General features: G+C 38.5%; 1 protein-coding gene across 3 annotated transcripts in view; it reads left to right on the top strand.

Moving 5' to 3' along the window:
- ARHGAP21 (Rho GTPase activating protein 21) overlaps positions 1 to 13,739 on the top strand; it is a 193,480-nt gene that overhangs the window by 142,920 nt on the left and 36,821 nt on the right. For all 3 annotated transcript variants that reach the window (XM_054020709.1, XM_054020710.1, XM_054020708.1), the window contains one exon: positions 196 to 2,128. In XM_054020709.1, the coding sequence (XP_053876684.1) occupies positions 196 to 2,128 (1,933 nt within the window). The remainder of the gene's footprint in view (positions 1 to 195; positions 2,129 to 13,739) is intronic.

The following is a 13,739-nucleotide window of genomic DNA, read 5'->3' as shown; positions in this document are numbered from 1 at the left end:
AGGGAAGAAATGTACTATTTTTATACATTTTTTAAGTGTCCTATTATTTAAGATCAAATGTAGTATGAATTTAATATCCAAGCTGCCTTCTCTCTAGGGACTTCATCCTGCAGTTGCAGGAGAATGGACTCAGTGTGGTGATCTTTCCATCTCTGTTTTCTGTGAATTAACACTTTTTTAATTGTCCATCCACAGGCATATTCCCAAGATGCCTACCTGAAAGGCAATGAAGCCTATAGTGGAAATGCTCACAACATTCCTGAACCACCACCAATATGTTATCCTCGACTAACATCCACACCTTCTGTCATGGCACAGTCTGTGGACATACTGCCTTCTGACTCTTCATTGGGCAAGCAGCAAGCCAGTAGACCAGTACGGACATTGATGCAGCCAGACAGGGCCTATAGAATGGAAATACAAGTGCCTCCATCGCCAACAGATATTGCAAAATCAAATACAGCTGTGTGTGTTTGCAATGAAACCATAAGGACTGTTGTTGTGCCTTCTGAGAAGGCTGTAGATTTGCCATCCTGTAGAACTAATCATGCTGGTCCATCACACAGGACGGAGGAAGTGAGGTATGGCTTAAGGGATCAAACCACTTTAAAAACAAAAGCATGGACCACATCACCACCATCTTCAGCGTCCACTGCCATTGTACTTCCTCAGACTCCAATTACAAGGCCAGTAGATCCCACTGGAATGATAAGTAAATCGGGAAATTATGGAGGACATCCAGAAGGGATCTCAAGCACTAGACCTCCTGCAGGTTCTCCCCCAACCTCTACTAATCACTATACTTCTCCAAACTCCCACCAGCACATAGACTGGAAAAACTACAAAACCTACAAAGAGTACATTGATAACAGACGTTTGCACATGTATGGCTGCCGAACAATACAGGAAAGATTGGATAGTTTGAGAGCGGCCTCTCAGAACTCAACTGATTATGTGGTGCCAAATCGCACTATTTCACAGGTACGACGCAGAAGCACCTCTCATGATAGGGTTCCACAGTCTGTTCAGATCCGACAACGGAGCGTGTCCCAGGAAAGACTTGAAGATCCAGTGCTGATGAAAGAGTGGCCAAGAAGTGCTTCACAGGATGCATTAACTTCACCATCTATTAGTTCCAGGAACCACAGAACTCAGTCGTGGGATTACCTTGGCAAGCAGGGTGAAACAGAAAATTTTTGTGCTGAGAATCTTGTTACAGATTCAAATGGAGACAGAAAAAAGACTTACAAGTGGACTGGATTTACTGAGCAAGATGATCGGCGAGGTATTTATGAAAGATCTAGACAGCATGCATTTCACATGTCCCTTCGAGGTCCACATTTTTCAGTGGCTCCAGGTGCTTATAATTCAGACAGGCGAAAAAGCAATAGAGCCTCTATGTCTGCTTCTCAGCTCCAGAAAGTTCCATCAGATGTAAAAACACTGCAGCCTACTAGGGATTTTCAAATAGCTGGTGGAGTTTCAAAGCCTACAACCACCTCACAAGAGAGAGCATCTCTTGTGACAGACAGAAGTTCTAAAAGTAACTCTTTGAGGACCTCTGTTCCCTATGCAGAAAAATCTTCACTTCCCATTAACCAGAGTCTGGATATTGTGGCCAAAGACCAAAGAGCAGTAAATCACTTGCATCCGAGTGGTCTGTTAAATCATCAATCAAAAAACCGAGGAGAAAATGCCCCAGACCACAAAACAGAAATTGGCAGGAGCATCCAACCCCCCACTTCGACTGCAGCTTCTGCCAAACTTGTCCAACAGATGAGCGAGAGCTCAGCTACCTCTGATAACTTAGATGTTTCCATTAGACAAAAGATTCAAGATTTTGAAAAGGAAAATACACGAGAGCCTGAAATTCAGCAGCCAGATGTTCTGGAAAATGACACAGACGCCGTTGTCTTGCGGGAAAAATCTCCTTCTGGTCACCAGACTCCACAGCCTTTGAGACACCAGTCCTACATCCTAGCAGTAAATGACCAGGAGGCTGTCTCAGACACTACCTGTTGGTTACCTAATGATGCACGTAGAGAGGTGCATATAAAAAGGATTGAAGAAAGGAAAGCATCAGGTTCCAGCCCACCTGGTGATTCCTTGGCATCCATTCCATTTATAGGTGAGCTAAACAGATTAATTGTATCAGTGTAATATATATAAAATATATTGTTTTACTACTTTGTCTCTAATTTAGAGTTTGAATCAAGAGAATAGCATTCAGGTGGCTAACTAGCATTCAATTAAACCTTCCCTCTGTGTGGATCTTTTCCAACACCACTTATCCAAATAGACATTAGGATGGTAAACACTGGAGTATTTTTCAGAAGAGGAAAAATATTTCATTCGTTGTATGCTGTATAGTATGTCTAGGAAAACCCATTGTGATTCAAAATGTTTCTCTAGAGATTTCTTCAATTCCTTACACAACTCCCAAAATTATATATTCTCTTCTGGTTTTTACTCCATGATCTGATCTGATCTTATTTGCAGCGGAGCATTGTGCATGTGATTGTTTCTTATTCATTAGAAATAATTCAGCAGAATCAGTGTTTATAACGCTTTTCAAAACACTGTAAAATATAAGGTTACTGAGTGATGCAAGGGAGTATCAGATGTATTGTCATGCAGCCCTCTTGACCATGCGTCCATGGCAACCATTTTTGTCTAGAACTAATAGATACGCTTCCCAACCAAGTTGGGAGTCACTTCATGATATCTAACATGAAATAGTGAAGAGAATTTTTGTGTTTTGGAGGGCCAAGGTCTCTCAAAGAATACATATTATTTTCATGTTTAGCTTTAGCTGTCCTAACAGAGCAATTTTCTCTATGAATGGACAAGTGGCTTTCATATTGTCAAATTCATATAGAAAGTATATAAGCTGTTGGTACATCCTCACCATTAATTATTGTACAACCCCACATTTCTTCTCAGTGCATTAGCATAAGACAATAAGGCATATAACCAATAAACATTTATTTTGTGCAGGTGTAGTATATTTTGTATCTCAAAATCTTAGTGCTCTTCTACTATTAAAAGTCTTAGTTTGTCACATATGCAAGTTTTACATGAAGTCTGACTTGGATATATTAAGAGGTTCTGTATGGTTTCATACATAGATTACATATATCTTGTTTGAGTGGTTCTTAATTCTCTAACCACATGCAATTTAAATGTCATATTGTAACAGGCAAATAATGCCACATTATGATAAAAGATTGTGTAAAAAGGGTTGGGTTTAATTTAAACAAAAAAAAGATTTCTCATGAACTTGGGACAAATGTGGCTTACTTCCAGATTTTAAACAGGTATAAAAATTAAAGTCCAAAGGAGCTTTAAATTATGACAGAGGTATTTCATTTTGGTAATGGCCCTGCAAGTTAGAAGAAAGAGTTGAAATTTTTTTTGTCTGCTGTCTCATAACACCATGTACTGTGATCCTATGAGGTTTTCATAAGCTATGTAGCTGTCTCTTGGATGTGAGACCTCCAAAGAACATGAGGAAGTGATGCTGTTGATTCAGTAGGGGGCACGCCCTTGAGTCACCTAATTATTAAGCACGATACTAGGAATCCATATTTTGCTTTAAATGAAGGCTTTTGGAGACTATTTTATACTGAGGCCCCAGCTACTTGTGTTCATTAAAGATCAAATGGCACTTTTTAAAAGAGTAGAGTTAGTAATAATGTGACTTGAATAATTAACATTCTGTCAACACTTGAAGTTGCAGGTGGGTACAGTATTTTTCACTTCGGATGTTAAATCATTGTGTGGTGGTGCTACATTTGGCCCCAATCGTGACTGTATTTCAATGGATGAAGAGTTCCCTAGTTATAGTTTGAATATAATTGGTTATGCATTTTTTTAATCTTTTAAGTAAAAGTTACTTGGAAAATCTAAGGGATTTTCTATTTACTATACAGTGGAAGAGAGAAGAATATTGATTTTGTGTAAAAATTTATTCTGGTATTGGCAGACTGCTTCCTCAGGGCTTTATCTGCACAAGTATGTACACTGGTATCCACTTGGTATAAAATACTGATCTTGTTAGGTAGTCTGGAACCCAATTCCATTGTACTAGGTGTATTATCCAGACTTAAATGCCTAGGGAATAAAAACTTGCTGATGTTATGTAGAGTTGACGTTTTAAATAGGCAGGTTTTGCTCTATTATTGTTATATTGTTGTTTTTCTGTTCCTAAAACAAAATAAACATGACCAGTTGTTCTAGATGATTTGTTTAGATTTTGGTGAAGATGAGGGAGGATTTAGCCAGGAGCAAAGTACTAAAGGGTGGGGAAAATTAGCCAGGAGGCAGGGAGAATGGGTTGTTTTCAGGGTACTCTCTGGGATCACATCTTACTGTTTTGCATGCTTCACAGAAATCCAGCCAAACTTTCCGTCAAACTAATGCCTTACAGTTTCTTGCTACACCTAGGGATACTCAGCTATAGCATGCCTCTTAAATGTATTTCCTTCATAAAATTGGCCTCTGGAGGAAGGTGGTTTAATAACCGATTTGAATCGGTATGAAGGATACCTTGCTTTAACTAACCTATTTTAATCTTGCTTTCCATTTGTCCTCTTTAATAATTTTCCTAGAGAAAGGTTGATTCTTATTGGTTGGTAGAATTTGGAGTATATATACTATATCTGCACGTGTTTATTTAAACAATTGTATAGCTTAACATAATTTTATTCAGATGTTTAATTTGTATAATGTTATTTGTATGAAAAATGGTGAATGATGTTTTTTATATACTAGAGAACTGATTTTTTTAGTTGTGATTTGTATCCAGCTGCATTTGTATGGAAATTGGAATTTAATTAAAAATGCACAGAAACAACCTTTTACATTTTTATTAGTTAAATAAAGCTACCTTAAATGTTTAGGATACATAAGAAAGAAAAAAAAAAAGTAAGCTTATTAAAACATGATCTGCATTTAAAAGGGATTTATTTAACAAAGTGCTATCAATAGTTAGTTGTTCTTGGTCACCATGTCCTTCAAGATTTTAAAACTAGTAGATCTCATCCTCCCACCTCATTTTTATCCTAATCAGTTTCTCAAGCTTTATCTCGAGCATTTCCTGCTTTTGCAGTCCCAAATGGTTTCTCAAGCTTTGAATGAACAAGGAACTGAGCTAGTTAAATAAACTGAAATTAAGAAAATATTCTCAGCACCTTCAGAAGAGACTACTGTGGTCAAAAACTTGATGAGCATGTCGTCAAATTCTGGCATCAGGTACTTAGACGGGGAGTAATTTCCACCAGTTAAGTGGTTTAACTTTCTTCAATACATGAATATTATTTTTATTTAATGTAAATGATTTGAGTAGATGATAGTATGGTTAGGCCTTAATATAGGTTGTCATAGTTTCAAATTTAATTTTAATTAGATTTTTAAAAAGAAAAAGGTATTTAAATTAAAAAATCGGGTGTAAATAAAACCCAATTCTTATAATATCAATTTTTATCTGTCCTGCTCTTGAGTGCATTTCTTTCGTGTATAGAATAAGCAGCAAATTACTTATAAAATTTTAATCTTTCTATCAGAGGCATGGCCAGTATTTTTAATATATTAAGACTGATAATGTGTCAGTCTCCCAGGATCATTTAAGTCCATCACCAATATATGTGGTACTGTAGTTGTGTATAATTTAGAGAAACTTGGCCAAGTGTACAATAGCTTCCTTTATTTTCTTTGTTTACAGATATAGAACATTGGTAGTCCAGAAGGTTAATAGGAGTCAAAAATATGTTCAGTGTTTTTGGTCTCTGGTTCAGGTCTCTTCCGTCTGTTCAGCTTAATTTTTTTCACTAAAAAAAATCTTGGCCATAGCAAATGGTAATTAAATGCACGTCTGCCCAAATGACTCCAAACCAGAATGCTGTTAAGTGTTTACCTAAGTGGTTAATAAAACATGCTTCAGTAGGATTTCAAGTTTTGGCATCTGAATCATCATCCTTTATTTTATTTATATTTTTTCAATATTTACTCTGTCTAGCTATTACACATTATTCTTTCCTTTTGAATGTATTCTGCTGTTCATTGGCGCCAGCCTCTGTTACACAAGTTCCAAAGTGGGATTGTAAGTCAGTTTGCCTTATTTTAGGAGCGTTTTATCAAATATTTATCTTCAAGAGTTTTTGCATTATCCCTTTTTGACCTATTTGTCTATACGCTTTTTACTTTACGACATTAAACAAAAATATTTTTAATGTTTTGTTACATCACAGCTATGGTTGACTCGTTTCTGTTGTGGTGACTAATTAATTCTGGCTTATTTTTCCCTTCGCACCCATTTTGATTCCTTTACTAATCTCCCACCCCTGATTTTTTTTTTTTTTTTTTTTTTTTTTTTAAGTAAATTAATTGCAGGTAATACTCCTTTGCTGAATTTCTAAAACATCTTTCATCTGGGCATCTCAAAATGCTTTTCAACGATCCATTTCACCTCCCAAAACCCATTTGTATTGTGCTTGTGTGGTGGTATGTTCTCCTGCAGTGGAGGAGTCAGCAACAGAGCTGCTTGTAGAACCCAGCAATCCCAACTGGTTTTCTAAATGCTGGACCGCACGTATGATCTGACATAGTTGACAGTTTCTCATGACCAGGTACTTTTAACTTAAAAAAAACAAAACAAAAAAAAAAAAAGTCTGCCCCATTTACCCTCTGAATAAAAATAATAGTTTTAATACCGCTCTCCCCAACCTCGCTTCCCAAGGTGTTTGGGCCCCTGTATAGAATAGTGTGGTTTCAAATATACTGAAAACCTCTATAGTAACTATTCTTTTAAAATTGAAAAGTAACTAAAGCATATTTAAGAAATGCAATACAGAAGAGATGGGGGTAGTCGGAATGAAGAAATGGTAATAAATATTGGGTCAATACTGGTCATGCTAATGAACATTTCCCCCTCACCGAAGTCTGTTCAAAAGTTAGCTTTGTTTTTGTTTTATTTTTAAAAGTGAGGTGAGAGTGGGCATCAAGTACAAAGAAGTTCAATACACTAGGGACATCCATAGCAGGGATACCATTGCCTGTCAACCTAATGTGGGTGATCTCATAAAGACAAGTGGTGTCTGATCATAGATATTTATTAGGACAAGTGTCAAGGAACTTTCAAATTTAGAAAAGACTTCAACAATCAAACTGAGTAGAGACACCTTCAAACGTGTTGTGATATTCCTGATCATTTTATTAGTTATGGGCTAGCATTTGCAAGCTGCATAAATGTGTGTGTAACTGCAATAGAAATTAGGACTGACAGCTGTTCCTTTTGGAGGGACACTTGTTTTCCATAGTTTTCGCAATAGCACTGGCACAGGTTTTAACATATCAGTATTTCTATTATAAGTTGTCATCCCCTATTTTTGTCAGGGATTTAAATCTTCGCCTGCAAAATTACTGTAGCTCCAGGCTCAATCTTTCAATGTTGCTTGGTCTAGGAACAAATTTTTAAAATAATTTTGGTATTTTACAGCACAGGAGCATGAAAACAAACTACAAGTTAGTGTTTTCAAGCATTAGTTTGTGTTTCTGTAACTTAAAATGCATTTAAAATTAAAACTTCGACTTCCAAGTGAATAGTCAATAACATCTAGAGAAGATGATGTAATTAAAAACAGGTATTGGATTTTTTTGGCTATGTTGTACAATTAAATGTGCACAACATTCTTAACATGTCATTTTAATAAAAAAAACCCTTCAGGTGATAAAGGGACAGTAGCAAATGTCTTAGTCCAAATATGTTGTTTACCTTGAAAGATATCCCATGTTGAGGGTTGCTCCTGGGGGAATTCTGCGCCACTGTGCAATGCAGAATTTTGCAGAAATTAATGTGTGCGGAGAATTTCCTTTCCCACACAGAAATGGGCTGCAGTGCCTCTGGCTGCCACTAGGGGCCACTGGACTTGGCAGAGCCCAGCTTGCCCATAGAAGACACTGCTGGGGGGTAGGGGAGGGGCTGCGGGTATCTAGGCAAGGGGAGGCCTCGTGGCTGGGCTTTTGGCAGGGAAGGGGTGCAGGTATCTGGGCAAGGGGGGGCCCATGGCTGGGCTCAAGGGGGGAGGGTGTATTGGCTAGGAGGAGCCTGGTGGCTAGGCTCAGAGGGAAAGGGGTTTTGCCCCCTTCCCTCCTCCCCCATTGGGCTCTGGGCACGGGTGGGGGAAGGGAGCAGAGAGACAGGAACTGGGTTGTCATAGAGGTTTCTTTAACTCTCTGCCTCTGAGGAATTTTTGTATGTCTGTATTGTTACAGACATACTTGCTGACAGGTATTTTGAAATAAATTACCAAAATAATTGAAACTGGCATTATGTGGTGGTGTTTTGACAAATAAAATTTGCAGAATTTTAAATATTTTTGGCACAGAATGCCCCCTTGAGTAGAAGGTATTTATATTGAGACATAACCCCATGTTATTTTGTAAACCTGGTAATTTGGAAATTTTACTGTGCTTGGATACTGAGATACGTAGATCCATATATATGTAGCTTGCTAGACATAAATGCACATGCTGTTTACTGTTAGACTAACAAAACCAGTATATATGTTAGATGATAGCATGCATATGTCAGTGCTCAGTGTAATTAGTAAGTCATACTGCTAATTGTCCAGCTGCATTAAGTTTTTGTAAAATGGATGTAGGGAGATCGTGGGCAAGATACTGGAGCGTCTGATACCGGACTTGATCGATTAAGACTGAAAGGAGGGTAATATAATTAATGCAAATCAACCTGGGGTTTATAGAAAATAGATCATGTCAAAATAACTTGATTTTTTTAAGTGAGATTACAAGTTTGATAAAGGTAATAGTATTCATGTAATAGACTTTGGTAGGGCATTGGACTTGGTACTGCCCATTTTGATTAAAAAAAAAAAAAAAGAAAAAGGAAAATTAACATGGCATGCATTAAATGGATTAAAAGGTGGCTAACTGGTAAGTCTCAAATATAATCGGGGTCCTTGTGCGGGAGAGTTTCCAGCAAGGTCCTGCCAGGATCAGTCCTTGGTCCTATGCTAATTAACATTTTTATTAATGACCAGGAAGAAAGCAAAATAATCACTGATACGTTTGAAGATGGCATAAAAATTGGGGGAGTGGTAATAATGAAGAGGACAGTCACTGATTTACTAAGTGATCCAGATCTCTCTAAACTGGACACCAGCAAACAATATGCATTTTAGTACAGCTAAAATTAAACGTATTTATCTTGGAATAAAGAATGTAGGTCATACTTTCAGGATGGGGAACTCTATCCTGCAAAGTAGTGACTCTGAAAGAGATTTGAGGGGCATGGTGGGTAATCAGCTGAAACATTAACTTCCAGTGTGAGGCTATGCCAAAAAGGGCTACTGTGATCCTGGAATGCATAAATAGGGGAATATCAAGTCTGAATAGAGAGGTTATTTTACCTCTGTATTCGGCATTGGTGCAACTGCTGCTGGAGTACAGTGTCCAGTTCTTGTGTCTGTAATTCAAGAAGGATATTGATAAATTGGACAGGGTTCAGAGAAGAGCCACAAGAATGATTAAAGGATTAGAAAACATGCCTTCTAGCGATAGACTCAAGGAGCTCAATCCATTTAGTTTAACAAGAAGTTGAAGGCGTGACTTGATTAAAGTCTGTAAGTACCTAAATGGGGAACAAATATTTGATAATGGGCTCAGTGAGAGTAATTAGCCATTTGAAAAATTTACAGTGGGTTGTAGTGGATTTTCTATCACTGAGAATTTTAAGATCAAGATTGGATATTTTTCTAAAAGATACACTTTAGGAATTAATTTTGGGATATTCTATGGCCTGTGTTATACGGGAAGAGGTCATACTGGATGATCACAATGGTCTTTTCTAGCCTTGGAATCTATGAATCGATTAAACTTTTTTTTTTTTAGCAGCATGTACATTATAGTTCTGTGGTCAAGGTCAGGTGTTGAGAAAAAAATTGAAGTTGATGTTAAATGTGAGTTTGCCTTAGCATAATGCAGTGGGATTTAAACTAACTCTAATCTTTTATGAACTGTTGATAGTTTTGTGGCTGCATTTTTATAAAGAATAAACCAAACTCCATTAGAAGTTTAATAGTTAAATTACACCTAAAAAGTAAGATAATTATTCCTTTTGTGGGAATTATTTATGAACTGAATTATGAGGAAACAATGAGAAACAATTTTAATTTAAATGTTTCATTTGCAGTAGATGAAACTGATCTTCTGCTTATTTGCCGTGATTGACTGAATTATACAAGTACATGCTGTCCCACTGCAAGGAAAACTTCTGTGGCTGTATTACTACCCCACCAACGAAAAAGATCTATTTTTGTTGTCAATTGTTTGAGCTCCTTGTACTTTGTCAGCATAATTTCGTATTGTTCACTTTCTCGCAGCCTTCCACAGATTGCCACCACTCCCTTTACAAAGTGCATTCAGTGTTGTAAATCCGCAAGACTGATGAGTAACCAGAATTACAGTGCTGATTTATACATGAATTACTGTGGGAACATCTTAAAATAAAACAAAACAAAAACATATACAATATCAGGTTTTCATAGACCCTGAAAAGTTAAAGAAATTGAATTTTCCCACCTCCAATTTGTTGTAATTCTGTGGATTTGAACACGAATATACATTTTCTGTGTGCTATCTATGCAGGGGAGTGATAGCTCAGTGGTTTGAGCATTGGCCTGCTAAACCCCGGATTGTGAGTTCAATCCTTGAGGGGGGTCACTTAGGGATCTGGGGCAAAATCTGTACTTGGTCCTGCTAGTGAAGGCAGGGGGCTGGACTTGATGACCTTTCAGGGTCCCTTCCAGTTCTATGAGATAGGTATATCTCCATATATTATTTTATTAATCCTCTGCTTACAAGCCAAATTTAAAAACACTTTTAAAGGTCCATCTATACACAAGTACATCATTAAAGAAAATATAGCATATTCTAAGGCTTTAAATCATGCAAGAGGCCAGGGATTGGCAACCTTTGGCACGCAGCTCGCCAGGACCCTGGCGGGCCAGGCCACGCTGGTTTGTCTACCTGCTCCAGGCCAGTGGGGGCTGTGGGAAGCGGCGTGGGCTGAGGGAAGTGCTGGCTACTGCTTCCCACAGCCCCCATTGGCCTGGAGTGGCGAACCGCAGCCAGTGGGAGCCGCGATTGGCCGAACCTGCGCATGTGGCAGGTAAACAAACTGGCCCGGCCCACCAGGGTGTTTACCCTGGTGAGCTGCGTGCCAAAAGTTGTCGATCCCTGCAATAGGCCTTGTTTAAATTACATACTTGTTAGAATATGCTTCATGACCATATATTAAATTATTATCCCTAATAAATGTTATAAAAATAACATGCTTTATAATACATTATGAGATGGAGCTGCAGTATTTAATATAATTTGTGGATGAATTTTGTAGTATTGAGATACTGATTGCAATATTGCCAACTCCAAGTGCTCAAATCCTAAACCAGGCTGCAAAAATGATTGGCTTAAAATTATGAAAGTGTTAAAAATAATAAATGTGGGGTTCTTATTTGCTGTCTGGTATTAGGGTTCATGCTTTCAAGCTTTTCTTTGCAACCATGAGGGCTAGAGACTTAGGGCACAGCTACTCTAGAGAGTTTAGAGCGGTGCAGCTGCACTGATACAGCCGTCCCACTGTAAGCTCTGTAATGTAGCTGCACTGAGCTGATGGGAGAGAGCTCTCCCACTGGCTTAAGTAGCCAATCCTCTGTCAGTGGCAGAAGCAGCTCTCCTGCTGACATAGTGATGTCCCTGCTGACGCTTATGTCAGTGATTTATTCACACCCCCGAGCGACATAAGTTACTCCGACATAGGCTATATCTACATTACAGCTTTTCTCTTTTAATGGAGACTGAGATTCTCACACTGTAAAATGAACTCTGGACAGCTGGGGCATTAAATATTAACTCCAAATTTTCCAGGAATCATGATAAAATTGCAAGAGTTAGCTTTGCTGATTGTTGTGGGGGTGGGGCGAGAATGATAGAGCTGTATTTTCCCAGCGGAGTTTCTTGGAAGTGTGCCTGACTCACGCACTCTCTCTCCAGATGCAGCAGGGTAGCGCAAGCCAGTGTTGACCTTACTTTACTCTCTCATAGGGTGAATGGCTTCTTGCTGCTGCCTTACAATGGCCCAGTACACCTGCACATGATGTTAGGAGGGTGATGGTAGCCTTCCCAATTTCTCCCCTGGGAAAAGCCAGTTAGCCTTGCTCCCTAACACTGCAGTGCTGGCTGGCTCAGGCTTGGGTTAAGGGGCTGTCTAATTGCCATGTAGACGGTTGCGCTCAGGCTGGAGCCCAGGCTCTAGAATCCTGTGAGGTGGGAAGATCCCACAGGTTGGGCTGCAGCCTGTGCCTGAAGTCTTCACATCAATTAAACAGCCCTTTAGCCTGAGTCATCTGGCACAGGCCAGCCGCGGGTTCTTAACTGTGGTGTAGACATACTCTAGGACTAGAATTTTTGCTAACCTCAGTCAGAGTTTTTAGAGAATCTGAGTTCAGTTTGGCTCTGCCAAACACTTCCTGTGTAATCTTGAGCAAATCAATTAATGTCTGAGCATCAGTTCCCTATCTGTAACATGGGGATAATTGTACTCCCTTTCTACAACCCTTTGTCTCATCTGTATATAAAGTTAAACTCCTATGTAAATCTTTACAGGGTCCTTGAGGCTGTCAACTCTTTGGCAGGTACTGTCATTTACTTTTTGTATGTTCATTGTCTCGCACAACAGGTTGTCCCTGATCTCAGTTGAGTTTCCAGGTGCTATTGTAATACAAATAATAATTTGTTAAATAACAGTGGGTACCTAGTGAGACAGTTAATTGAATTGGAAAAGTATAATTGTTCTGACCTTTTGCAGGTTATGAATCTCTGGTTTAAATTGTATTGCACACGTGTGTATGTACACAACACTTACACCTTTCCTTTGTATAAAGTTTTTTTTGTAATGCAAGACAGTGCAATCTTATTTTAAAATCAAACATGCTTGTCATGTTTCTTGTTGAAACATGTTTAACAAGAATAGCTGCTGTTTCAACATACAGCTTGTCACGTCGTAGTCTAGTTTTCTTGCTGATTCATTCTCTGTCTCTTACGTCACTGGGCAGACAGTGACGTAAAATAGACTTTAGTCATATTTCCTTTTTAAATAAGGAGACTGGTTTTAATGTTTTAATCAGATAGGTTTGACCAGTTATCTGTAAGTGCTTAAAAGGATATTGTCAACTGGAAATCCCATTTTTACTTACTGTTGCAAGTAACCACTGACTCTACTGTAACTGAAAGAGAGAAGATAATTTTTTCTTTAATTACTTACCAGTTTGTTTGCTTAATGCGTTTGACAGCCCTTTGTGCTGGCATTTTCATGGTTCTGTTGATGATGCACACCCTTCCCTAGGCTCTGCAAGGAGCTGCTTACCAGAACAGCTGCAGCAAAGCTGAAATGGAGGGGACAGTTCTGTGCGCAGAGAGAAAAGTAGGAGTATGTGGTGGTGGTGGTGATTTGAGGTCTGAGAAAAATACATATAAAGCTAAAAAGGAGCAGAAAAGCACTTTGTTAAAGGTGGGAAAACATTTTGTACCTATTCTTCCTCGGCCTTCTGATCCTTTATCAAAAGAAAGGCTGGGGGTGGGAGGAAGAACAGGAAGACTTTAAAATCATTAATGTTAACAAGATTGTCAGTATCAACTTGTTTGAGATTTTTTTCCTACTC

Source organism: Malaclemys terrapin, chromosome 2 (genome assembly GCF_027887155.1).
Source record: "Malaclemys terrapin pileata isolate rMalTer1 chromosome 2, rMalTer1.hap1, whole genome shotgun sequence".
In the NCBI taxonomy this organism is placed as follows: domain Eukaryota; kingdom Metazoa; phylum Chordata; order Testudines; family Emydidae; genus Malaclemys; species Malaclemys terrapin.
This window is presented reverse-complemented; position numbering and strand designations above follow the sequence as displayed.